The sequence below is a fragment of the Oncorhynchus clarkii genome, chromosome 4 (genome assembly GCF_045791955.1).
Source record: "Oncorhynchus clarkii lewisi isolate Uvic-CL-2024 chromosome 4, UVic_Ocla_1.0, whole genome shotgun sequence".
NCBI lineage: Eukaryota > Metazoa > Chordata > Actinopteri > Salmoniformes > Salmonidae > Oncorhynchus > Oncorhynchus clarkii.
In genome coordinates, this window is record NC_092150.1 from 57,071,956 (window position 1) to 57,099,482 (window position 27,527).

The following is a 27,527-nucleotide window of genomic DNA, read 5'->3' on the forward strand; positions in this document are numbered from 1 at the left end:
TGACCTAGAGGGTGGTCAGTGGGATATCCATTAGCCATGCTTGTAAATGGAACACTGGAATGCCTGATGGTTTAGTTCAATGTTTTTAACATCACTTATTTTCATCTGTCATCTCAGGCCAACTATTACCCAACTTATTTGCTAAGCCTGACATGTGCTGTCGTAATACTGATTGGACCTGTCTCTCCCCAGATGGTCACCAGTCTGCCAGAGCACTGGAAGCCAGGTCCAGACTTCTACAGCGTGTTCTGTGAACCCGTGCTGGTCACTGCAGGTGCCGGGGTCATCGGCTTCCTCTTCTGGAGGAGCATTCTATCTGTAAGTCGTTGTTGCACAGTTACCGCTTTCATAATTTCTGATTGCTTTATGTTATTCTATGATGTATTGTATGCTACCATTGAGGAGGCTGTTTGCTGCCACTTTTTTGTTTTCCTCCTCACAGGTCAAAAGCAAGTCATATCTAAGTAAGTTCTTCTCTCTGGCTATTTAGGGTGCATAGTGAATCCTCATTCATATTGCTTACAGGCTGTTGTCCTTGTCACGTGTAAACCATGTCTGATTTCATATTCTCGTCATGTATTTTATTAGTTACTGAAAAAGAGCTGGTGGACAGGATGAAAATGCTTGAACAAGAGAAGAAGGAGATACTCCAAAAGGTCGCTGAAGTGCGGCAACGGGTAAGTTGCAGAGACTTTTCACTGACTAAGATCCAGAATTTTGAGTTCAATGTGAATTAAGGGACATAATGTTTTGACAGTATATTTCTACTGGGTTCCCCTTAGGGCGAAGAACTTAAAGAAAATCAAAAGCTGTCTGAAAAATCTGCCACTTTATCTCTGGAGAAGATCCAGGATTTGGAGGTGTCTCTGAGAAATATTATCTTGATCACATGTCATTGTCATGTTGACAATTATTTAATTTTTTATTATAATTGTTTTCTTCTCCATAGTGTTTAAATTGACTACGCATTTTCTTTTTCTATCCAATAGAATATTGTGCAAGAGATGGAGAGACAAAATGAGCGCCTGGATGAGGAAAATCACTTACTCGCCATATCCTTTGACAAAGAGCGGGCCAATACTGCGAAACATGAAGATATGGTGAGTAGTATTGAGCGATTTGGCTGTAATTAAAATGTTTCAGAACAACCAATTCTCTGATGTCGGTTCAATTATTTGAATCCCATTAAGTTAGTTTATTATGTGAGCTCAATGTGCCGTTTCTCTAGAGAGAAATCAAATGAAGCACAAACTTTGGGACGTTGTAGTTTTCAACAGGCAAATAAATATTCAACATAGTTTAGTGCAGAAAATGTGGTAATTGACTAAAATGACCACAATCCATTACAGCTACCTGGACTTGTGCGGGCAGTCACAGAGAGAAAGTGACAGCCTGCAAACAAAAGAGACACCCTAGAGAGCAGTTGCTTTCGTGATGTAGACAGCATAGGCAGCTACTATTAGCCAGCTACTATCCTAAATAGGATGGCTCGTTGATGAGCACAGAGAAAGATGGTTGTCATTATGTTTATCATTATCTTTGCCCATAGATGTCCGAAATGGACAAAACCATTGAGAAGTTGAAGCGCAGCAAGAAGAAGACCCAGGACGCACTCTCCAAGGTATATGTCATATACGTGAACATGCCCAATGAAAATATGTCAATTATATTAATACCCCCTCCTTTTTCGAACATTCTGTTAAAAATCGCGCAACTTTTCAGCGTCCTGCTACTCATGCCAGGAATATAGTATATGCATATGATTAGTATGTGTGGATAGAAAACACTCTGAAGTTTCTAAAACTGGTTAAATCACGGCTGTGACTATAACAGATCGTGTGTTTCATTGAAAAACGCAAGAAAAACTGCTCTCTGAAAGCTAAAAATAATTTCCATAAGTCACTTTCATGGGTTGTTAAAAGAGGACAAAATTTAATATCGACCTGCATGCAATTCATACAAATTCCACACGATGTCGCCATTGTCGTCATTTTCAATTGAATTTTTTGTTGGAAAATCCAACTATCTGGCTTCCGTTTCTTCCAGTCTCCACCAGGACGCTGTAAATGTGGACATTGGCAGCCATTGATTTGCAGACGAGGAGCTATTGAATATACATCGCCCTGTAATCATTTTGATAGATTATAAACGTTTACTAATACCTAAAGTTGGATTACAAAAGGATTTCGAAGTGTTTTGTGAAAGTTTATCGTCGACTTTTTTAATTTTAAAAAATGACGCAGCGTTTAAAAACAATGTTTTTTTCTGAATGACACAGCTTCCATAGAAAGCTATTTTGGGTATATATGGACCGATTTAAACGAAAAAAAGACCCAATAGTGATGTTTATGGGGCATATAGGAGTGCCAAGAAAGAAGCTCGTCAAAGGTAATGAATGTTTTATATTTTATTTCTGCGTTTTGTGCTGCGTCGGATAAGCAGAGTCTTTGTTTACGTCGCATTCAGGCATTTTGAGGTGGTGCATGCTATCAGATAATACCTTCTCATGCTTTCGCCGAAAAGCATTTTAAAAATCTGACTTGTTGGCTAGCACCAGGTTCTGGAGAAGGATATTGCCACCCTGAAGGAGGAGAACCTCTCGGTGAGTACCAATATGGAACAACGATTCACAATTTAAGCCTCAAGACATTGTGTAGGACTCATTGGCCATGCAGGGCCTGCATAGCATTGTCCTTATGACCTAATTTCCTTGTTACAGCTGCACCATGCTGCCAAGTTGTGGGAGGAGAAGCACAGGGAGACAAGAGAGCAGATCAAAGTCTACCACAAGTCTCAGAAAGACCTGGAGGATTCCCTCGTTCAAAAGGACCACAACGTTGAGGTTTGTTTTTTACACGTTACGATATTGTTACACACATCAATTCCTGTTCACACCTTCTCAAATGCACCTTGATGACAAAGAAACATGTCACCTTTATTATGTTCCAAAAAAATACTTCTTGACTGATTCCAGGGGAAAAGTGTCTCAATTGGTGCTTCTCAACCTCTCTGGCAGGTTCTGTCTGACCTGCTAGGAGACCTGGAGGCCTGCGATGACCTGAAAGGTGGAGTTGTGGCTAACGGGGAAGCCTTTAACGGTAAGTCACCTGACACTGTGTCCTTATCAGAGGAGGCTGGTGGGAGGAGCTATAGGAGGATGGGCTCCGTGTAATGGCTGGAATGGAATGAAAAACATGGAAACAGTGTGCTTGACTCCGTTCCGTTTACGCCATTATAGTGAGATGGTCCTCCTATAGCTCCTCCCACCAGCCTTCTCTGATTAGGATACTGTCATGTGATTTGGTCTTATGTAGCAACATTTTAAATCGTTTTTACATTGGATTAAGGTAGAGACTTGGAGCAACAAAATGGTATTTCAAACACTACAGTTGAGGAACAATGGGAAAGTAATTCTGCTTTGAAAGTTAATAAGCTTGTAACTCATACTGGAGAGCTCTTCTTTGTCTATACCCATTCAGCATTGTTCACACCCTCTTTAACCTTAGCCCCACCCATCTCTTTAAGGATTCACATGTGAGGTCGTGTACTAAACTACCAAAGATTTCAAGACTAAAGGCTGGTTTACACTACGTCTATCGACATGTCTGTAGACAGTTGTCGCGGTGACATGAACATTCTATTATGAAGAGAAAATCGAATCACAAAAAACGACAGGCCGCATGACATCAGCAGCCTGGTGGTCCAAAATAGCATAATTGGTGTATTTTAACACCAATAAACCCAACCATTTAAAAATGGAATTTTGTATATGTCAATCTAGCAAACCAAGAACATTTCTAAACATTGGTTTGGTTTGTTTCTAGCTTGTTAGTTGGCTAGCCAGTTCAAATAATGACCATATCATATACCTGACAAAGTCTTAACTTTAGCTAATTAGTATTCATTATTACAGGAAAATAAACTCACAACAAAATCATTATATACAAATTAAGAAAATAGCTTACGGATATTAGTGTGACGAAGTAAAAGCAGGGTATTCTACTGGAGAATTTTAGTACTTGGACAGTGTCTCGTTGGCCTAACGTTATATCCTAATTTGGACTTTTATGCAGGTCATGTTCTTCACATATTACCGTCTCTGGTGATCACACACATATCAAATAAAATCTGGTTACTTGCATAGTGGAGACTTTTGTTTAGCTAGCTAAACAATTAACCATAATCCAAACTCATAACGTTACTACCTTGCATGAATCCCCTGGTAGCTAAAACTAACCAACTAGTTCAATGTTAACCTAGCTAGCTAACATTAGGCTATAACTAGAAATGCAAATGCGTCTGCGATATGAATAATATTATTACACAGATCAATCACTTAACATTAGTTGGCGATCCAGCCAGCTAACGTTAGCTAGCTAACAATATGCTTTATTTTGCAATGAGAAAACGACTTTCTGACAATTAGAAACTTATATCTGAAAATAGTTTCCCTTAATTTGAAGATGTATAAAACACCTGTCTCCAGAATACAACGGCCTTCAATGTGTTCTATTTTCGACTGCCTCTGCATATTTGCAATCAAACCACAGAATTTTCTCCATCTACTTAGCTATCATACTCTGCTTCCACCGGACAGTCCACTGATTTCAAAACTTGGTCCTCCTAAAAGTGGAGAGCATCTTTTCAAAAAAGCTGCGTTAGAAAGGATTACTTACACATACTGAGAAGCTCATGTTATAGACCAAAGCGTGCTACATGGCAGACCAATCCGAACTCGTTTCATGGCGCGTCCAGCTCATCCATTATCTCAGCCAATCAAGACTAGAGGGAAGGTTCCTTCCTTTTTCTGTGGCTAAACTAACTCGGCTCGTAGTTTACCATTTTTACTCGTATTTACGGATGGTATACAAGTTTGTTATTAAGGCACATGGAAGTTCACATACCAGAAGGCATTTTGCAAAAAAGAAAACGCATTTTGATAGTTATACATGATAGTTATACATTCAAATGCCTCTCCTGTGAATTATTGACACGGTACATACGCCTACTTTCCTGAAACGTGTCACTGTGTTTACTATTATTTGTTTCAGACAAGCAGACCATCATCCAAAACCGCATTAAGCAAATGATGGTCGTCTCTCGGGTAAGACTGAGTTCTTTCTTGAACAGACCCAGATTTCTGTGTACCTGAAGGCAGGTAAAACTTGTGCTCAGAACCAAGAAGTGTGTCAACTCTTGCACTAACTGTTGGCAGAACTTTCCACAGGTCCAGACCACTCTGTCTGTTGTGGAGGAAGAGCGCGATCGCTTCATGACCAAGCTGCTGAACGAAGAGAAGTCCAGGAAAGAGCTGGAAGGTATGTCCCAGCAACTAGAATTTGATATGCATCACTCCCTTTTCTCTCTCAACACTGTCAACTTGTTTTCGCCACAGAGCAATTTCAGAAGCTGGAGCATGACATCTTGTTGCTGAAAAGTGACAAGAACCACATGGAGAACCAGTACAAGACCCTGCAGCAGAAGAATGACATCATGACCGAGATGTACCAGCAGAAGGAGAACGCTTTGCAGCAGTAAGTAGAATCAGAAGTGGTGCAGTTCATGCATTAATACTATAGTAGGGTTTGTTCTCCATGGTTCCACAGCATTAAAACAAAAATCATTGTCTTTTACTGTATTATTTTACTGTGAGGTTTGAGGTTTTCAAATGGACTTAAAGTAGAGTTTGATTTAATTTGTGTGTCGCCTTACAGGAAGCTGACCAAGGAGGAGTTTGAGCGCCCCAACAAGGAAGACCGGCTGACGAAGGTGGACAGCAAGGCCCTAGAGGAGGAGGTCAAGGTGTGTAGGCAGCGCGTTAAAGAGATCCAGGATAAGCTGAAACGGACCGAGAAGTCCTACAAAGCCCAGATCATTAAGCAGGAGCAGAAATCTCACGAGAACTGGGTTTGTACAATACAACTTTTTTTTTGTCCATTTGTTAAAGAAACAACATGTCTCATTTCTCAACCCCCATCGATGGCACATACATTAGGATCAGGACATTTTTTTTTAAGTATTCTGTTTGGCCAGTCATTTGTAAGGTGAATTTAGTCCAAAACAGGAGATTTTAAATGTCTATTCCTTCTCTCTAGGCGATTGCACGCGCCGCAGAGCGAGCTATGTTCAACGAGAAGAAGGAAAACATTCACCTTCATAACTTGTGAGTGCAACACTAATACAACAGACTCAATTGGGCTATACCAATGCAGGGCTCAAGGCTTATTTAGTTGATGGCACCAGCACATGATTTGGTTGCATACATTTTTCGCCACTGCACGGATAAAATTACCTGACCTGTGTCCCATAATGTACCTGCATTCCATACAGAACCAGGCTAATAATGACTAGCCATCTTCACATTAGCATGCCCTTGAGTTCTAACATTGATTTAGATAGATTTACTCAGGGTGCAATGTGACTTTTTTTGTCAGTGGAAGTTTATAAATCCATTGAGATGCATGCTTTCTCTCTCTATTCAGCTAGTAATAGGCTACATTTGGTTATTTATTAATGATATATTAAAAAGCTGTATGATATAATTTTGCAATGTAAGACATTGCTCTGTTTGTTAGAATTGCGGAAATGTATTTTCTAAAGTAAGCCTGTAAAATATTATTTTACATTTAAAAATAGTATGTTGTCCCTTAATCAAGACAGACTGCTTTTTGAAGGAGAGTTCAATATGTCTACAGTAGGCTAGCCAAGACAAGTGCTAGTTGTCTTTGTAGCTTTCTTTTTTGTACACTATCAACAGTAGCCAGTAGAATATATTTTTTCTCCAGTGACAAGCGAACTGAGATGGTATTCTAGGATTCAAAAAGTAAGATATTTCTTCTAACACATCCAGGGAATGCATGATTGGTATTTTGATGTGAAACCTGTCCAATTAGAATCCAAAATGATCCAATATGTCTGCCTACACAGCTTGACCTAGGCTATATTATTCACCACCTGTGGAAACTCAAAACACTTATCTAGATTGCTAACTCTAAAAATGTTAATGTTACTAGATAGCTAATTTATTAGCAAATGTAATGTCTTACAAAAGATTTCCAGCACTAGGCCCGTCCAGGCTACTGGATGTAGCCCTATTCACTGCAAATGGTGCACTCCACCGGCGCATCAAAACCATGTACTACATAGCCTACTCCGGTTGTTAAGTGGTGCCATGAGCTCCATATTGAGAAATGTAATTGTATACTCACAGAAAGCTGTGACTCTCCTCTCTGTAACTAGAACAACAGTAGCTGCTTTGCAAACGGCCTTTTTCCGAATTGCATTTTAAGCAGCGGTCATATGGTTGTGCTAATTAGAATGCGCACCTCACCTATTGCTCACTCAAAATGGAGACAGGCAGATCCTTTCATTTGGTTAATTTTTGGTCAATATCACATTTACTTTTTGAATGAGTCATAATAGTAAAGTAAAAAGAGAAGCATTGTGAACCAAAGGTTGCACTGCCAAGTCGAAGGGCCACAAATGCAAGTGTTTTGGTCACAGTTTTGCAAGCTGTATTAGTCTAGATTTGGAGGTACAGTATTGAGAATCTAAATGCCTGGTCTCTTTTTTTCACCCTAGACTGACTTCCATGTCCAGCAAGCTGAATGAGCTCCGTAGGCCTCTGTTCAAGCCCACCCTTGGGATGGCTCCCATGCCTCTCCGACAAGGTAAGAACCAATCCTCAGTTCACGTTATTTAGTGCTGGCGACTGGCACGTCTGCATTCAGTAAGGGAAAATTGTCAGAACATATCTTGCAGATAGAAATGAAATGAATAGGGCTGATATGACACTATTCTTGAGGACAGAGAATCATATTTCTATCTGAACGTTCTGTAACGTTCCTGGACATTTCTATTGTCTTGTCGGTTGGATATCAGCTGTGACTGCGTTTCAAATTAGATCTTGGACTTTTTGACTGTCTGATACCCCATCTGCTGTTTGACTTCCACCCTCTGAAATGCATGTTTTCCTGAGGTTTTGATTTGTATTCCTTGCAGCTGGTCCAATGTGGAGAGACGGACAGTGTTTTGTTAAATGGTTTTGCTAAACAGGTGATTAGTACGGGCCCTCACCTGTGAGTGGAGGTGCCCCTTCCCCCTCCTCTCATGATAGAAGTTCACGGGTGCCCCCCCTGTGGGGTGAAGGAACGAGCCCTATCGGGAGTCTCCTGAACCCCCGGCCCGGACAGCCTTGGCCCTGCTGATTGGCTGAGCAGTACCATCCCTCAGCCAATCAAACCCCCCTTGTTCACCCTTGTATGCCCTGACTCCCCGCTTTCTTTTTCACCTTTCCTTTTCCCTGTCTTTACCTCCGCTGTGGTGTTTTAATAATTCACTTATTTTTCTTCCTACTGCTCTCATCCTGCTCCTTACTGGTACCCACCTCTGACCTTTTCCTCTTCCTAATGTTTGTCTTCTGATTACGTCCTCTCTGATTTTCAAAGACATTCTTTCCTGTCTCTTTCACTGCCATCTTTTCTCCCTCTACTGCCATCTTTCTCACCTGTGTTTGCGTGTCCAGACGACCCAGAATGCTCCTATGCCCCCGTTTGCTTTCACAATTTGGAATAACCGCTCTTGCATGCCTCTTGCTCTTTCAGTATTATGGTGGAGTTTTTGTTGTGTTCAGCTGTTGTGTGTGGAACTCGTTAGGTTACAAAAGCTTCAGCCTTTGCTTTCCCTTGTGGGATTACTGCATTCCATACATTTTTATGTTTAAAATATACACTACCGTTCAAAAGTTTGGGGTCACTTAGAGTTGTCCTTGTTTTTGAAAGAAAAGCATTTATTTTTGTCCATTTAAAATAACATCAAATTGACCAGAAATACAGTGTCTACATTAATGTTGTGAATGACTATTGTAGCTGGAAAGTTTATTTTTTATTTTTTATGGAATATCTACATAGGCGTACAGAGGCCCATTATCAGCAACCATCACTCCTGTGTTCCAATGGCACGTTGTGTTAGCTAATCCAAGTGTATAATTTTAAAAGGCTAATTGATCTTTAGAAAACCCCTTTGCAAGTATGTTAGCACAGCTGAAAACTGTTGTTCTGATTAAGGAAGCAATAAAATTGGCCTCCTTTTAGACTAGTTGAGTATCTGGAGCATCAGCATTTGTGGGTTCGATTACAGGCTCAAAATGGCCAGAAACGAAGCACTTTCTTCTGAATCTCGCCAGTCTATTCTTGTTCTGAGAAATGAAGGCTATTCCTTTTGAGAAATTGTCAAGACACTGAATATCTCGCACAACGCAGTGTACTACTCCCTTCACAGAACAGCGCAAACTGGCTCTAACCAGAATAGAAAGGAGTGGGAGGCCCCGGTTCACAACTGAGCAAGAGAACAAGTACATTAGTGTCTAGTTTGAGAAACAGACGCCTCACACGTTGAGGAACTGGCAACTTCATTAAATAGTACCCGCAAAACACCAGTCTCAACAGTGAAGAGGAGACTCCGGGATGCTGGCCATTTTGAGCCTGTACTCGAACCACGCAGCCGTTATACTGCTCAGGAAGGAGACGCATTCTGTCTCCTAGAGATGAACTTAATCCTAACCGACTTGTTGAAAAACACGTTTTAATGACTCCAACCTAACTGTATATACACATACACACAGTACCAGTCAGAAGTTTGGACACCTACTCATTCTAGGGTTTTTATTTTTACTATGTTATACATTGTAGAATCATAGTGAAGACATCAAAACTATGAAACAACACATTGAATCATGTAATAACCAAAAGTGTTGAACAAATCAAAATATATTTGAGATTTTTGAAGTAGCCTCCCTTTGACTTGATGATGCCTTTGCACACTCTTGGCATTCTCTCAACCAACTTCACCTGAAATGCTTTTCCAACAGTCTATTGTTGGCTGTTTTTCCTACACTCTGGGGTCAAACTCATCCCAAACCATCTCAATTGGGTTGAGGTCGGGTGATTGTGGAGGCCAGGCCATCTGATGCAGCACTCCATCACTCTCCTTGGTCAAATAGCCCTTACACAGCCTGGATGTGTGTTGGGTCATTGTCCTGTTGAAAAACAAATGATAGTCCCACTAAGCGCAAACCAGATGGGATGCCGTACCACTGCTGTGGTAGCCATGCTGGTTAAGTGTCCCTTGAATTCTAAATAAATCACAGACCGTGTCACCAGCAAAGCACTATCACACCACACCACCTCCATGCTCCACGGTGGGAACCACACATATGGAGATCATCCGTTCACCTACTCTGCGTCTCAAAAAGACACAAAGGTTGGAACCAAAAACTCTCACATTTGTACTCTTCAGACCAAAGGACAGATTTCTGTCAGTCTCATCTCCATTGCTCTTGTTCATTGGCCCAAGCAAGTCTCTTCTTATTGGTGTCCTTTTAGTGGTTTCTTTGCAGCAATTCGACCATGAAGGCCTGCTTCACGTGGTCTCCTCTGAACAGTTGATGTTGAGATGTGTCTGTTACTTGAACTCTGAAGCATTTATTTGGGCTGGTAACTCTAATGAACTTATCCTCTGCAGCAGAGGTAACTCTTGGTCTTTCCTGTGGCATTTCTCATGAGAGCCAGTTTCATCATAGAGCTTGATGGTTTTTGCGACTGCACTTAAAGAAACTTTATAAGTTCTTGAAATTTTCCAGATTGACTGATCTTCATGTCTTAAAGTAATGGACTGTTTCTTTTTGCTTATTTGAGCTGTTCTTGCCATAATATGGACTTAGCCCTATTTGGTAAAATACCATCTTTATAACACCCCTACCTTGTCACAACACAACTGATTGGCTCAAATGCATTAAGAAGGAAAGAAATTCCACAAATTAACTTTTAACAAGGCACACCTGTTAATTGAAATGCAGTCCAGGTGACTACCTCATGAAGCTGGTTGAGAGAATGTCAAAAGTGTGCAAAGCTGTCATCAAGGCAAAGGGTGGCTTCTTTGAAGAATCTCAAATATTCTGGTACTGGTACTTCTAGTTCTGGAAGAATAATATCCTACCATGACATGACCAAATATTTTCCTCGGACTGCAAATAGACCAGACTTTGCTATAAATAGATGGTAGCATGAACCAGTAACGTGGTCTTGAGTCAGGTGCCTAATGACAACCAGGAGAGCCAAGGTTAGCATTCTAGAAGATTTGACGTTTTACGTTGATGTATCACCGTGTATTTATTGTCCAACAGGACCACGACCGCGCGGCCGTTACCCTCCTGACCACAAACACCCAGTGGCTTCTAGACCTGGTAGGGATTGTATTTTTTGTCAATGAGGGTTGATGTGGTATTATCCCTAATCGAGCCCTTATCCTAAATCTCCTCTAATCATTCTGCCCTTTTTATCCTCCACAGACACCATGGCCCCAAGTACATCCTCACCAAGCGATCTGGGCAGCTCGGTAAGTGTCTCAAATTGACTGAAAATGTTCACAGGTTATTTACTTCCTTATTACGTAACAATGTCAGGAGGGAAAAAGTGACATGGAACTAGAGAAGGAAAGTTTCAACGAAACACCGTGAGTCCTTACGGTCTTATGGGCATCTCTCCCCCCTGTTCCTCCATCATGTGGGTGTGTTTGCACTAAACAGACCGCTCCACTAGAGTCACAGGCTGAGGCCCAGGCCTCCACCGAGAACCCAGAGGCAGTGAGTATTATGTTGGAGGCAGCAGTGGCAGGGATGTGGATGTGTGTGTGAGCATGCTTACCCCAGCCGTGGATCAGTGGCTGGAGTGGCAGTCAGCTGGGTAGTGGCTTCACAGGGTTGTCAGACTTAACATTGCTGGCTGGAGTCTGACATGCGTGGTTGCTTGTTTTAAGGAGCTTACAGACGGGCTGCGGTAAACTGAACATTTCTGCCTACTGTGTGTAGATGCCAGCGGTCTCGGTTGTTGTCAGCTCGACGGTTGTGATTTTAAAACATTGGTTGGTTGGCGAGATGGACTCTGCTCAATGGTCAACCATGCATATTTTGAAGCCTTGAGCGTAGAGCCAACGCCGCAGCTCACTGGAGTGAGTACCACGAACGGCGACAATTGCAAAACTGCTTGCCTTTTGCCGCCCTAGTCCCATTGAAGTCTGAAGACCTTTGCCGCTCCCCGTGGCCCGTCTGTAAGCTCCTTTTTATTTTTTCCCTATATTACAACACCCACCCTCCCTCTGACCCCCACTGAATGAATTGGTGACACTGTTCTACAAAGCCATAACTTCAGCACAACTACATGATGGATATCTCAAATGTGTTATCATTTAAAGCTGTGTGTGTTTTGAGGTTAATGCTTTGTGGAAACGGTCCTGATTCTGAATCGGTGTGTAGCACTTGGTTGTGTGATTCTTGTGGGACTGTGTAACTTGACTTATTATTGTGGGATATTGTTGTCTTTCTCACCAGTGCATAATTGTTTGTTTTGTTCTAACCTAACGAAACTGTTTGAATCAGATGAAAGGGACTCTCATTGTTGGTGCCAGCAGCAGGGCTACAAGTACAATGGACCTATTGCTATTCTTTGTTTTAATATTTTTTGTTGTTGTTCCTCTAGAACACTCGACCTCAGGGTCCTGGCTCCCTGCTGGTCTCTCCCATCAGCCCCCCCCCCGACTCAAGACCCGGCCCCCTCAGACCAGTCATCAGCCATCCCTCCGGACTCTGCTACCGTCCCATTCCCGGACGCCACCACATCCCTCCTCCCCCACCCTTCATGCCTCCCGTGTACCGACCAGACAACGGACACTCAGGCATGATGCCTCCTGGACCCCCACCGCCTAACGGACACCCGTTGATACCACCCGGACATCGGCGTCCAACTCCTGGTGCTTACAGTCCCCCTTCCCCACACAACCGGTACCTTCCTCCACCTTCTCACTATGAACCGGTGCCTCCCCCATTCGGTAGGTGGTGAATTCTGGCCCCCAGCTTTTATCTCAAGTTGAGTCTTTGTTATTCGCATCGCTAACCACAACTGAAATACTATTGTTATGTTGGTACTACAGTGTTATATTTAATTTGTTTGTTCATTTTTCCTTCTACCTAGGTGTTTCCGGCAGCACTCCTATGGCCCGACCCATGGGACCCCCACATACCTACGTGCACTATGGACCACTTGATCACTCCATCCTGCCCCCTGGGGTGGCCCCATACCCTCATGTCGGCCCCAGAGACTTCCCTATGCAGCCACAGGTCCCACATGGCCATGACTCTTCAGTGGGCCCCCAGCCCGGCGCTGGCCCCCAGGGCCAGGGGCAAGACTATAGGTCCCAGCAGGCAACAGCTGCCCCCCAGGACTCAGACAGCTCTGCCATGGCAGAGCCTTAGACACCTACCAACCATTAACGACCCAGCTACATTTAATCAACCAAACAACAGAAGTATCTAAAAAGTTAGTTCCTATTAAAGCATCAGAAAATCAATGTCTTATGTTTCTTGTCTGAAATGTAATAGACTTGAAGAGGAGTAGTACTGAGGCTTGTTACTCTGCAAGAGGTCCTATTGTGCAATAACATTTCTATTGTGTGACTGAGCTTTTTTTTTAAAGGTTATTATGTTGATTTTTGTATTCATTTCACAATGTTATCATGGTTTCCTGTGGAAATTATTATTAAAAAGAAATGGACCCCAAGCTTTTGGGTTGCTTGATCAATCATTTCAGAAGTACCATATTATCTGAGCTCTTCCCAAAACTCTCTTCAGAATGAACTGAAAGGGAAAGTTGAAAGTCAGATGTAATTTACTGTTCTTAGGATATTTTATTAATAAAACTGGTAAAAGATACTGCAGTTTTCTATTGTTCATATGACGCATATGACAACTTTTGCGATCCATTTTAGTTTGAAAGGAAATGTCTGACAGTGCATTTTGTTTTGTATGGGTAGCTGCATTACATGTGAAAGGCCAGTAAATCACCCACTAACTGAACACCTGTCATATTACATTTGTTTCACATTTGTTTCTTTTTGTTATGTTACATCAGGAATGCATCACATTTTTTCTATTTATTATCAATAAAAAGAAAATAAGCAAATTTTTTTTTTGCACGTGACTAAAGACTATTTGCATTAAATGTATATCATTGCATGCTTTGGTTAGAAATGTTTTACTCTGTAGGTCCCAGAACTTTTCTTTGTACCCACTGACTATTTACCTCTACCAAAACACTTGACTGATTATTGGCATATCTGGAATGTTATGATGTACACTGTTATCGAGGCTGTCAAATTATTGTGTAGCTGGGCACTGCTCTGCCTGTCACCATACTGTACACTGAAAGTGGTTCTGAATGAATGACACAGGGAAAAGTAAGGGCATACAAGGGTTTGAGTCTTATGCTATAGTCCAGGGTTTCCCAAACTCAGTCCTTTTGCCCTAGCACTACACAGTTGATTCTATTAATCAACTCATCAAGCTTTGATTATTTGAATCACGACCGAGTTTGCGAAACCCTGCTCTAGTCTACAGAAACAGTGCAGGTAGAATGAACAGGGTTTGTCATCACGTTCCAGGTTTGTATTGACATTGTACATTTCTACAGTATGTGACGCCATAAATGGAGTTACTGAAGGTTAATCATGATGACGTAAGTGGATTTTTTGTCGACACCCAACACTTGAATTTGCTGTCTTTGTATATGCTAACAATAACTGCTACAGTATATACCCATCTGTTTATTCCTGATTTAAGTGGATAATTCTGGTAATTACTATGGGCACTCCTGCAAAGCATTCGCTAGTCTTACGCTAGTCTTCAGTGGCTATGTTCGTGAGAATCAAATATGTGATTCATGATGACTAACTGATCTACGAATAATGAGTTGTTTATTTTATGATGCGAGGTCATTTGTTTATCAGTCAGCAGTCACCTGCAATGTCAAACAAGCCCAGTGAAAATTTGACATGTTTGGTTTCGCTCCTTTAGCAAGTGTAAAGAAGGACCACTATTCGAACAGCATTTTGTTTATTAAAAATGAAAGTAGTGTAAATTGTCAGTCCAATGATAAATGTTCATTTTCTCACAACCTGTTACCAAAAGCACAACACTGTATTGACAATCGTCAACCCTGTCGGACAGCACACACAATAATATGATAGATTAGTGTCTCTTAATGCCGTGTTCAAAACAACTGGGAACTCAGAAATCTCCGACTTCAGTGTGTTCAAGACAACCGGGAACTCTGAAAAAAACAAGCTCTGACTGGGAGAAATCTTTTAAGTCATCCAACTCGGACTTCCAAGTTGGGAACTCTGGCACCTTTCTAGAGCTCTGACTTTCCGACCCGAAGATCACTGACGTCATGATTTGACCAATTTGACCAAAGTTCCCAGATGTCTTGAAAGCACCATAAGTGTATTCAGTTAGTGCCAATACAACAAAAAAATATCAACATTTTAATAAAATGGAGACAATGTTTAAATAGTGGTTAGCCATTGTGGCCTTGATGGGAACAGCATTCAAAACAAAGGTAAAAGTCAACTTCAGTTACATGCAGCATCCTTTTCAACTCCCTTTATAACAGGATGACATAGCATCTCAGAATCCTTTTTGAATGCTAAAAAATGCATCCTTCCTCCCATCCTTGAAGTAATCACACATATAATGTGATAGGATAGATTAAAGCAAATATCCCAATATATTACTTTTACCTATTAAATAACGCTAGATCAGTGATAAGGATGTAAGTAAATGAACAGGGCAGTTATATATTTTCACTGTGGCAGTGTCAAATGGGCACAATGAGATATTTTGAAATTTGCACCAGGATATGACATCATCAATACACCACTTGAGCACCAATGACCATGTTGATCCTCTTTCATCCCCAAAGGGAAAGGCAGTGGAAGACTAAAGACGAGGCTGGTTGTTTTTCTGCTGGTTGTTTGACATACAGTACCAATTGCTATCTCAACTCTTCTTTTCCATTGAGCGTCATGCAGAGAAGAGAGAAAAAAGTGATCGCTAATTGGCACCAGAGGGGTCAAATGCGTTTGTAACCAAGTGGAAATTTACCATATACAACTGGGAAAAATCTATTTGAAAGGCCCTCCAACTGGTAATTACTAGTGGGAAACTCATACATCATCCTGAGCTCCCACTTCTCCCACATGCTGACGTCACCTACTTAGGAAATGACCTGGATAACAGCATTTTTCTGCAATTAAATGCAACAAATCATTATTTATAAAAAGCAATCTATTAATATGTTTTTTTAACACTCATTTGTTTACCAGCATGATAGCTTTTAGTTTATGGTTTAGGTAGCTTGTTGGCCATTAGCCAAATGATCTTTTCAAAGCACGTGAATGCATCCAACTGGTATTTACGACTTCACAACTGGTAAATTCCCACCTCCCACTTGGTTACGAAGCAGCATTATACAGTAGTGTGTTGTCACCGCTGTAGTTAATATGTGTCATCCAGGGCCGTCCTATCACAGAGTTGAGGTTGTGGCATTTGGGCCAGCTGGGTTTAGTATTGCTGATGTGAGTGGAGGCGGGTTCTCCATGAATCAGCGGAAGTTCAGTTGAGGCCACACCTGCCTCAGAGCTTATTACCTCCTAGACTTAATACTGCAGCACACCCAACCTCCCTTTTCCCGACCAACTACCACAGTGAACACATGCTTCAATTTCTGCCTCAGCTTCTTTTAAAAACGACAGAGCAGCAGCCTGCAGAGCAACTCAAAAACGTAGCCATAGCTTGAGTGCTCCCTGGTGGACAATCACAGAATTTGACGCATTATACATTGCAGTGCAATGAGAGGCCTGCCTTTTGAAGGTGGGGAATGGTCATCGTGGCTGCAACTACTGTATGCAGATAACCAAGAACATTCTAGACAAGAAAAATAATGAAGTTGGAACACCTGTCATGGAAGGGGAGAGTGTCTGACCTGATGACTGTATGAGGTGGTCATGCCTGCCGATATTGGCAATGGTAGAAGCTCTTCACAAATTTTCAAAATGTTTGTTCTCGCCACTGTGCCTGGTGGCATTCCAGGAGCTTCCTCAAGGTCAGTCTTGGCTTTGCTGTCCCCTTTCTCTCCTGAGCCTTCTTATATTTTTTAGCGGTTTAGGATTCCTCTTAGCCTTTCGAGCCTCAGAAGTTACTCCTTTTCGGGCTGCCTTACCAACACCGCAGTACATGGAGGCATCTGGCAAAAGAGACAACAATGGGTTAGACTACATAAGATGTCATACTGCCACTTTTCCACTATCAGAACCAGGAAAAACTAGACCTAAGGATAGCCAAGCATGGTGGTTCAAGGAAGTAAACGTGTATTCTTAAACTAATTGGATATTTTTCCGCATAGTGCCAATGCTGCAAATACTGATAATAAGTGGGGACATCTTAATTTCACACAACTGAAAGAAAGTAATACTCAAGAAAATAAAAGGTGTTACCGTGTAGCTTTACTTACAGTGAGGACAAAAGGCTCCAACAACAAAGCTCTTCACTTCCAGTAGCTCTCTATTCTCTGCCGAATCTTTCCTGGCCTGGAATGTTGAGAAGTGTATTGCTAGCCACCAGTCCTTTCTGTACCCCATCTCCTCTGCAAAAATCTTCAGCCATTGTTTTCTAAAGGAAAATATAAATCCGTGGAATTGGCACAAATGAAGCATGACATAAGGACTTGCCAATTTGCCATGAGAAGAGACAAGCAATGTATGCCAAATTTAATTTCTTCAAAGGGAGTGCATTTTCAATGTCCTCCTTTTGAGAGAGAGTAGTGTGGATTCATGCAGCCATCCTTACGTCATCCTCAGTCTCTTGATGATGTTCAACAAATGGTTCCAGACATCCAAGTTGCTCCTCCAACTGGAGTAGTCCAGGAGATCCAGAACCACACCTAGAGCCTTCTGAAGATCACCCTCATTCTCTGGGGAAAAAAACTCATCCTTTACTATGAACACCTTCATAGGACCAACATCAATGTGAAGAACACATCCACCAAACACATTCATCTGAATGCGTAAAAAAGCCTGAGGACAGAAACACACACGAAAACATTGAAAAATGACTAAAACATCAAGATAGACTTTAAAATTACTAGTTTCCCCTCATTTTACACCCCATTGTCCCTTTAAGACACTCAAAATCAATATATTGTTATTATTATTCTATATTCACATACCCGACTGTACCAGAAGAGAACAGTATTCCGGCATCAACTCATGACTTGGGACCAATGTATGCAGGATCTAAGGCAAATGTAATCGAAAACATGGACTCATTAAACAGTACAGTACCAGTGGGCTATTGAGGGGCAGAGTACAGGACTAACTGTAGCCTAGAGATTTCACCTTACTGTGATTGTTTTAAAATGAAATGGTCAAAAAGAAACAAATTGCTTCTTAGCAAAGAACCATTTCTAAAGCAAGAATTTTGCTAGTACTGTCTGGGAGAGGTCTTTGTGGGGAGGGGAAATCCGAAAACTAGCTGTTATTGGCAGAGACGTTTGGAACTCTTTCTTATTGGTCTATTAACAAATTGACCACCTGGTGATGTCACCAGGCAGACCAAAACTCCACCCCACCAAAAACAGGCGGACATTTCAGGCGTCTCTTCAACCAACTCATACACCAAAAGGACATTATAAATGTTCACAGTATTATTCAAACCTGTGGAAATGTATATAAAACACAGGAAAATATTTTACTGCACTGGGCCTTTAATAATGATAATAGTGCCCAACATTTCAGCTAGATTCCCCTGTTAAGAACAGCAATGGCCTCAGTACTACCTTCAGCACTTTGAGAAGTTTCTTCAGTGGGTGGTTCTGTTTCTTCATGTACGGTATAGGTAGACATGGGCATTGGGATTGGGTGGGAAACTGTCGTCATAGGCATAGTCATTTAGAACCTTCACAGCTCCCTCGTGATCGTTGTAGAATTCCAGCATCTGCCATTGTCACGCGCAAGTCAAAACATTAGATCATCATAGGTAGTCTGATAAGGGAAAGTAGTTCAATGATGGAAAAGTAATACAATGATGGAAAAAGGGGATGCCAGGGGCCATGTTAAGTAGAGCAAATTGTAGTAAATCGTTTTGAAACGGAAAAATGAAAACAAGTATTTTTACTGGACAAATTCAGGTAGTATGTTACCGTTTGGTTTGGAAATTGTTCTTGTTTCATGCCTACTGAACACGAAGCAGTACTTACATCAATGTAACTCAGAACAAAAGGATCCCAGACGCCAGGAAGCTTCATGATCTCCTTCAGGTTCACAGAAGATTGTCGGAAGTAGCTATGCATTTCTTGGTTGACAGCTGCATCATACTCATCTAAAATATGTTAAAGTCCATGTTAAGCCAAAGCGCAACCACAGGTTATGGTTACATTTTATTTGGCCATGCTTTTTGAAATGTATTGGAATTGTCCCTAAAGACGCAGTTACATTATCTGGCCAGTAGATGGTGACGTAACCTAAGGATTTCCACTATCCCAATGTCATTGAAACCAATGAAAAATGGATACTTGGGGGTTGCCAGGTGTCCTCTTACCTGTGCTGGATGCAGTGGCTTTCTTGTCACACCAGATGAAGTAATCCAGGACGCCACTATAGGCCTGGATCAGCCTAATCCTCTGGGACTGACCGGCTGACTGCTTGCCATACCTCCAGCTCTCAGCGATGGACAGCTGAAGCTTGGCATCCTCAAACTGCCCATTGACCAGGAGATGGAACGAGTGCTCCAGACAGACCTTCAGGACAAACCAATTCTTAAATGCACATTGGCATACACTTCCATTGCAAACACATTGTTTACACATTCCATCTATTTGTTTGTTTTTGAAGGTGTCATAATTGCTTCATAACAAAAGTATAGACATGTTGACTGTCCTATATTAACTTATTTTTTCACCTATTGACTTAGGGTCCTTTAGTTGGGCTGATAGTGTAGAGATCAAGAGGTCAATTATGTAACCTACCTTCAGGTAATGCTTTACTCCTGAGTGTTTCACTCGCTCATAGAAACTGTTGTAGTCTTCCAGCGTCGAGTCGGGATGGTGGTGTAGTATCTCTGTGCCTATCCTCCAAACGATCTGAAAGACAAAGTTTGAAGAAATCAAACTTAGCATTTATACAGTACTTCTCAGCTACCCTTTGTGAGAGTTTCAGTCAGTGCAACGATTGACCTACCTCAGCGTAGAGTTGTGGCATGTTTGCGGTGGTATCCTCCAGTGTCTGTGAGTAACTGGCCATGTACTCTGCGGCATCCTGCCATCTATGGTGCAGCAAGACCTCCCTGATGTGCTGGAGGCAGTTCCTTGTGGTCTTGTGAAAGCCAGTCTCACGGGGTGTCTCTAATGAAACAACAGACATTGCCACTGGTTAATAAGAGCATCTTATGTATAGATGAAAATGATAAAAATCGGGCATTAACATACACTACATGACCAAAGGTATGTGGACAGCTGCTCGTCCAACATCTCATTCCAAAATCACAGGCATTAATATGGAGCTGTAACCCCCCTTTGCTAAACATAACAGCCTCCACTCTTCAGGGAAGGCTTTCCACTTAATGTTGGAACATTGCTGCAGGGACTTGCTTCCATTCAGCCACAAGAGCATTCGTGAGGTCGGGCACTGATGTTGGGCGATTAGGCCTGGCTGGCAGTCGGCGTTCCAATTCATCCCAATGGGGGTTGAGGTCTGGGCTCTGTGCTAGCCAGTCAAGTTAGTCCACATCGATCTCAACAAACCATTTCTGTATGGACTTTGTGCACAGGGGAATTGACATGTTGAAACAGGAAAGAGCCTTTCTCCAAAACTGTTGCCACAAAGTTGCAAGCACAGAATCGTCTAGAATGTCATTGTATGCTGTAGCGCTAAGATCTCTTCACTGGAACTACAGGGCCTACCCCAAAGCATGAAAAGCAGCCCAAGACCATTATTCCTACACTTTACAGTTGGCACTATGCATTCGGGCAGGTAGTGTTCTCCTGGCATTCGCCAAACCCAGATTCATTCGTCGGAGTGCTAGATGGTTAAAGCGTGATTCATCACTCCAGATAAATGTTTTCCACTGCTCCAGAGTTCAATGACAGCGAGCTTTACACTACTCCAGCCGACGCTCCCGAAGAACAGTTCTTGTGCTGAAGTTGCTTTCAGAGGCCGTTTGGATCTCAGTAGTGAGTGTTGCAACTGAGGATGATTTCTATGAGCTATGCGACTCAGCACTCGGCAGTTGGCTGTGAGCGTATGGGCTACCACTTCACAGCTGAGCTGTTGTTGCTCTAAGATGTTTCCACTTCACAATAACTGCACTTACAGTTGGCAGCTCTAGCAGGGCAGAAACTTGACAAACTGACTGGTTGGAAAGGTGGCATCCTATGATGGTGCCACGTTGAAAGTCACTGAGCTCTTCAGTAAGACCATTCTTTTGCCAATGGGATTCTATGGAGATTGCATGGCTGTGTATTCGATTTTATACACCTGTGATGGTGTGGCTGAAATAGCCAAATCTACTAATTTGAAGGGGTGTCCACATACTTTTGTGTAAACAGCAGCTTGAACTAGCTAACTAGCTGGTTTAGCTTACTCAAGGGTTCACATATTCTTCTACACACTGCATTTTATAAATTACCTTTAAATAAAGGAGGCGCCAGGGGAAGGTTTGGCTTCTTGATTGGTTTTCTGTTGATTGATTCATCGTCATCTGAAGACTCATTTTCGCCCCGTTCTTCACCGGGCACCCTCAGTTCTGACTCCAGATCATCCATGACCCACCGTTCAAAGTTCGACCTATTTTCGTTAACATTTGTTAGTGTTGTAAAACAGGAGAGTGAGACCAAATCATGGACGCTAGACAGAGTGTAATCAAGTATAGCAAAAAGGCAGTTTATTGAGTCAAAAGATATCTTGTCCTGCAGTTTAACGTGCACGGACCCTATTCCTTTGGCTCAGAAGGAGCCAGAGTTTACAGCAGAATGTATACACAGAATAATGTAGGTGGAGTCTCGTCGTGTTGGTCTTCTGACTGGTCCTGAAGAGTTTGAGGCGGGCCTGCTCTACCCAGAGCAGGAGCCCCATTGGTGCACAGCAAAGTCCTTTGCTCTTGGCACCCGACCAGTAGGGGGGGGGGGGGGGGGGGGGTAGAGTGTGAGTGTACAGTGCTCATGAAATGTATGTGTGTCAAGGAAGCGTGGATTTAGGGACTGGTAATGTCTGCTTTAGGCTCAGGTGTTTCCTGTCTTTGCAGAAGTGCATGCAAGGGTCAATGTCAGTGAGATAGTTTGGCACTCTAAGCTCGTTAGTGTTGCAGGATGTTCTTTGTAGTCTACAGGGGAGTATATTTGTGTGATGGCAGCTGTGTGTCCTTCGGATAATCATGTTATTGCACGTAGGCTCTAAACTTGACTGAGGACACTGGGCCCAGAGTTATCTGAGGACATCCGGTTTAACCAGAGCATTGGCCTGCTAGTAATGCTTGATATTAGATCATTTATATAACAAATCCCCCTCTTCACATCTTATTAGACATGAACAATAGAAATAAAATATGAAGCAGCCAAACAATTTGGTAGGAACCAAATGTTGGAGTCCCCCTCTTCACGTCTATTAAGACGCGAAAACTATAGGAGAGTGCTACGTTTGGTGCGTGTGAGATTGAAGGGAGTGATGCTAGGAATGTTATCAGGGATAGGGGTTGTTGTGAGAGGGGTTGATGCTTTAGTATGTGTTTGTTGTTCTATTAACCATGTGAGAGTGCCTAGGGTTACTCCAAATATCAGTAGGAATATCACAAACAGTGGTTCAGATATTCCTAGCCTTGCCCAGGGAGAGAGAAATATCCCTTTAACTGGGCGAGGTTCCTTTTTCAGGGGAGGTGGAGTTTGATACTCCATCACCTGAATCAGGAGTGTCTTCATTTGGTATTGAATTTAGGCTGTTCAAATCAGCTCAGACTTCAGTCAGTGTTCTGGAAGGAGTTGGGGCTGGGGTGCAATGTGTAAGGTGGTGCCAAGGTGCGCCTGATTTACCTTTGACCTGGACTGAGTGTGAAGTAACCTCCTTCACTTCGTACGGTCCAGTCCACCTGGGTTCCAGCCACTTTCTCTTGTGGACTTTAACCCTCACCCAGTCACCAACCTTTACCTTCAGTGGTGGCGTGTCCCCCGGCAGCTCCCCCTCCTGGACCTTGTGAACCTGGGTAGAGAGTGCTGCAGAGAGAACCGTCAGTTTTTCACATAATCAGACATTACAATTTGTTGTACATCAAGGTCGGGCATATGACCCCCCTCCCTTGGTGGACCATGCATGACTCTACCAGTCATTATCCCATGAGGCACATACTTTAGCTATCTTAGCTTTTGCTTTTGGTTTGACGTTCCACCAGATTTTGGGAGTGGGGCCTGTACACAGATCCAAATCTGTGGGTTATGCCAAATCTTTCTTCCACCTGTCTCAGGTGTTTGTTACTGAAATGTGAGCCATTTGTCAAATTTGATTTGTCTTGGGATGCCATACCTGGGTATTAGTTTGGTTTGTAGCCACTTAATGACTGACCTAGCATTCTCTTTTGCTGTTGGTATTGCTTCTAACCATTTGGACACCTATCTACCATAACTAAGCGTTCTATGCTACTGTCCTGAAAATATGCATTAGGTATGTTTGATATGGCTTCTTCGGGTTGTGGCTGTCAAAAACATTGCATTCGTCATAAAATAAGTCATCGTCATAAAATAAGTCAGTCATATTTTTTATTTGAGGGTGCCACCAGATGTGCGAGAATAATTTTATCACTTTGGGAACCGGTATTTTTAATTCGGATTTGTTCAGTGAATTATTTAAATACTTTCTAAAAATAATTCAGCAATCACCTTTTGGAACAATATATTAGCAAATTCAAGCGGTTCTATAGCAATTGTCAGAATAATTATATCTCTTTAGGAAATATCGATAGAAATGAAAAACTAAAAATCAGTGTATAGCTCGGTGGCTTGTCAATCAAAGGCAGTGCTCAGCTCTGCGGCTCTTTCAAAAGTCCGTGCTCAGCTCTGCGGCTTATTTAAGTACTTTCTAGAATTAATTCAGTAATTTCCTTTTGGAACAATATATTAGTGAATTTAGGCGGGTGTGTAACAATTATCAGAATAATATTAGCATCTGGTGAATACCCACAGCAGAAAAAGTAAGATGGCAGCCAGTCAGCATTCAGCACGGCGGCTGGTATGGGCAGTATTTGGGCTCAGCGGCCGTCAATTTTACACCGTTTATGTATTCACAGTATGGCACTTATTCCCCAACAAATGTTTTCTCTGAATTGGGCACAAATGCATCCCCAGTCACGGAATCGCGGAACGTCAAATCTGGTTATATTAATTCTACCTGACTTCACTTCATACACAACCTATTAAAAAAAAAATAGGTGTGACGTTCTGACCTTTATTTCCTTTGTTTTGTATTTATTTATTATGGTCAGGGCGTGAGTTGGGTGGGCAGTCTATGTTGGTTTTTCTATGTTTTGGGGCATTTCTATGTTTTCGGCCTAGTATGGTTCTCAATCAGAGGCAGGTGTCATTGGTTGTCTCTGATTGAGAATCATACTTAGGTAGCCTGGGTTGCACTGTTTGTTTGTGGGTGATTGTCTATGTTAGTGGCTTGTGTCAGCACAGGTCTCATTTTGTAGCTTCACGGTTGAATTTGGTTTATTGTTTTTGTTACTCTTTTGTATAGTGTTCAGTCTTTCTTTATTAAAGATTTTACCATGGACACTTACCACGCCGCATATTGGTCCTCTGATCCTTCTCGCCTCTCCTCTTCAGACGAAGAGGAGGACGACCGTGACAGAATCACCCACCAACCAAGGACCAAGCGGCGTGGTAGAAAACAGCGACAGCAGCAGCAGCAGCAACAACAGCGGCCGGTATCACAGGACTCCTGGACATGGGAGGAGATACTGAACGGAGAGGGACCCTGGGCACAGGCTGGGGAATATCGCCGCCCCAAAGCAGAGCTGGAGGCAGCGAAAGCTGAGCGGCGGCGATATGAGGAGGCAGCACGGCAGTGCGACAGGTACGAGAGACAGCCCCCAAAATTTTTTGGGGGGGGCACACGAGGGGTGGAGCTAAGCCAGGTAGCAGACCTGCGCTCACTCCTCGTGCTTATTATAAGCAGCGGGATACTGGGCAGGCACCGTGTTATGCGGTTAAGCGCACGGTGTCGCCAGTACGTTTCCATAGCCCGGTGCGCTATAGGACAGCCCCCCGAGAGTGTCATGCGAGTGTGGGCATCGAGCCAGGGCGTATGGTGCCTGCTCAGCGGGTCTGGTCGCCGGTACGCAGTTTTGGTCCAGGGTATCCTGCGCCGGCTCTGCATGCTGTGTCTCCGGGGCGCTGGGAGGGTGCAGTGCGTCCTCTGCCCGCGCTCCGCTCGTGCCGGGCGAATGTGGGAATGGAGCCGAAGGGAGAGGTGCGTGTAGTAAGCACTAGATTTCCCGTGCTTACCCACAGCCCGGTTCAACCTGTGCCTGCACTCTGGAGGGTCCGGGCTAGAGTGGTTGTCCAGCCTGGGGAAGTGGTGCCAAGGTTGCGCACCAGAGCTCCAGTGCTCCCCCACAGCCCGGTCTTTCAGGTGCCTCCTCTTAACCCCAAGCCTCCTGAAGGTCTCCCCAGCCTGGTGGTTCCTGTGGCAGCCCCACGCACCAGGCTGTCTCTCTGTCTCCTCCCTGCAGGTGGTCCTGTCTGTCCGGCGCCGCTGCCGGAGTCTCCCGCCTGTCCGGCGCCGCTGCCGGAGTCTCCCGCCTGTCCGGCGCCGCTGCCGGAGTCTCCCGCCTGTCCGGCGCCTCTGCCGGAGTCTCCCGCCTGTCCGGCGCCTCTGCCGGAGTCTCCCGCCTGTCCGGCGCCTCTGCCGGAGTCTCCCGCCTGTCCGGCGCCTCTGCCGGAGTCTCCCGCCTGTCCGGCGCCTCTGCCGGAGTCTCCCGCCTGTCCGGCGCCTCTGCCGGAGCCTCCCGCCTGTCCGGCGCCGCTGCCGGAGCCTCCCGCCTGTCCGGCGCCGCTGCCGGAGCCTCCCGCCTGTCCGGCGCCGCTGCCGGAGCCTCCCGCCTGTCCGGCGCCGCTGCCGGAGCCTCCCGCCTGCCCGGCGCCGCTGCCGGAGCCCCTCTGCCCAGAGCAGCTGCCCCTCTGTCCCGAGCAGCTGCCCCTCTGTCCCGAGCAGCCCCTCTGTCCCGAGCAGCCCCTCTGTCCAGTGGGGTCATTGAGAGGGGTGGTCATGGTGAAAAATCTGCCGGAGCCTCCCGCCTGCCCGGCGCCGCTGCCGGAGCCCCTCTGCCCAGAGCAGCTGCCCCTCTGCCCAGAGCAGCTGCCCCTCTGTCCCGAGCTGCCCCTCTGTCCTGAGCTGCCCCTCTGTCCCGAGCAGCCCCTCTGTCCCGAGCAGCCCCTCTGTCCCGAGCAGCCCCTCTGTCCAGTGGGGTCATTGAGAGGGGTGGTCATGGTGAGAAAGCCACGGAGGCGGACTAAGACAATGGTGAAGTGGGGTCCGCGTCCCGCGCCAGAGCCGCCACCGCGAACAGACGCCCACCCAGACCCTCCCCTATAGGTCAAGGTTTTGCGGCCGGAGTCCGCACCTTTGGGGGGGGGTACTGTCACGTTCTGACCTTTATTTCCTTTGTTTTGTATTTATTTATTATGGTCAGGGCGTGAGTTGGGTGGGCAGTCTGTTGGTTTTTCTATGTTTTGGGGCATTTCTATGTTTTCGGCCTAGTATGGTTCTCAATCAGAGGCAGGTGTCATTGGTTGTCTCTGATTGAGAATCATACTTAGGTAGCCTGGGTTGCACTGTTTGTTTGTGGGTGATTGTCTATGTTAGTGGCTTGTGTCAGCACAGGTCTCATTTTGTAGCTTCACGGTCGAATTTGGTTTATTGTTTTTGTTACTCTTTTGTATAGTGTTCAGTCTTTCTTTATTAAAGATTTTACCATGGACACTTACCACGCCGCATATTGGTCCTCTGATCCTTCTCGCCTCTCCTCTTCAGACGAAGAGGAGGACGACCGTGACAATAGGAAGGTTTTCTATGCCGATTTCAGTCTACTACACAACTTCACTTCATACACAACCTATTAAAAAATAGGACGGTTTTCTATGCAGATTTCAGTCTACTACTCAACTTCACTTCATACACAACCTATTAAAAAAATAAATAGGACTGTTTTCTATGCAGATTTCAGTTGATCAATTATTCACATTAACAAAATCATAAAAAGTTCTATTATGCACAAGATATCTTTTGACCTATGCCTTCAACAGTTTAGTATCAATTTTAGCAACGATTCATACCCACCCTCAGTACTACTGATCAAAATTTGGTTGTAGGCTAAGATACAATATGCAGATTTTGATTTAACAGGCTCTGCTTACCTTTTGGTTGAGATCTCTGATCAGTTTCCTGAGGCAAGTCGAACGGTTGAAAGTCTCCTAGACTACAGGTCAATCCTTCCGTCTGATTCGAACCGTATGATTTGTCTCGCCTCTCACACCAACCTATCGTGGATCTAATTCAGGAAGAATAACCATCCTCTGCTACCAATTTGTTAGTGTTGTAAA

General features: G+C 43.7%; 2 protein-coding genes and 2 long non-coding RNA genes across 4 annotated transcripts; 3 read left to right on the plus strand and 1 right to left on the minus strand.

The window, feature by feature from the left end:
• The first annotated feature begins 191 nt into the window (after positions 1 to 191).
• Positions 192 to 677, plus strand: LOC139406982 (uncharacterized). Its single transcript, XR_011634047.1, has 3 exons — positions 192 to 318; positions 443 to 464; positions 589 to 677. It is a non-coding gene; the product is annotated as an uncharacterized lncRNA (long non-coding RNA).
• Positions 678 to 781: 104 nt separating this feature from the next.
• Positions 782 to 1,616, plus strand: LOC139406981 (uncharacterized). Its single transcript, XR_011634046.1, has 3 exons — positions 782 to 860; positions 990 to 1,100; positions 1,550 to 1,616. It is a non-coding gene; the product is annotated as an uncharacterized lncRNA (long non-coding RNA).
• A 26-nt stretch (positions 1,617 to 1,642) lies between these two features.
• Positions 1,643 to 13,343, plus strand: LOC139408010 (transport and Golgi organization protein 1 homolog). Its single transcript, XM_071151853.1, has 14 exons — positions 1,643 to 1,723; positions 2,552 to 2,602; positions 2,720 to 2,842; positions 3,017 to 3,098; positions 5,052 to 5,104; positions 5,228 to 5,318; positions 5,396 to 5,534; positions 5,715 to 5,907; positions 6,096 to 6,163; positions 7,582 to 7,670; positions 11,183 to 11,242; positions 11,348 to 11,394; positions 12,534 to 12,882; positions 13,026 to 13,343. The coding sequence occupies exons 1-14, from the start codon at positions 1,643 to 1,645 to the stop codon at positions 13,304 to 13,306; spliced, it is 1,707 nt and encodes a 568-aa protein (XP_071007954.1). The 3' UTR covers positions 13,307 to 13,343.
• A 1,587-nt stretch (positions 13,344 to 14,930) lies between these two features.
• LOC139406979 (TATA box binding protein (TBP)-associated factor, RNA polymerase I, A) lies at positions 14,931 to 21,741 on the minus strand. The gene is given in 11 exon segments (XM_071150199.1): positions 14,931 to 17,132; positions 17,400 to 17,557; positions 17,735 to 17,858; positions 18,114 to 18,180; positions 18,723 to 18,775; positions 18,778 to 18,880; positions 19,143 to 19,264; positions 19,484 to 19,682; positions 19,911 to 20,024; positions 20,122 to 20,285; positions 21,569 to 21,741. Coding segments are annotated over 11 exon segments (1,380 nt in total). The 5' UTR covers positions 21,705 to 21,741; the 3' UTR covers positions 14,931 to 16,992.
• Between the last annotated feature and the right edge of the window lie 5,786 nt (positions 21,742 to 27,527).

Excerpts from the sequence above, each read along its gene's own strand:
- LOC139408010 (XM_071151853.1), top strand. The coding sequence starts at position 1,643 with ATGCCCAATGAAAATATGTCAATTATATTAATACCCCCTCCTTTTTCG. Across the intron at positions 2,603-2,719 it reads TGAAGGAGGAGAACCTCTCG|CTGCACCATGCTGCCAAGTT; the intron begins GTGAGTACCAAT and ends TCCTTGTTACAG. Across the intron at positions 5,105-5,227 it reads AAATGATGGTCGTCTCTCGG|GTCCAGACCACTCTGTCTGT; the intron begins GTAAGACTGAGT and ends AACTTTCCACAG.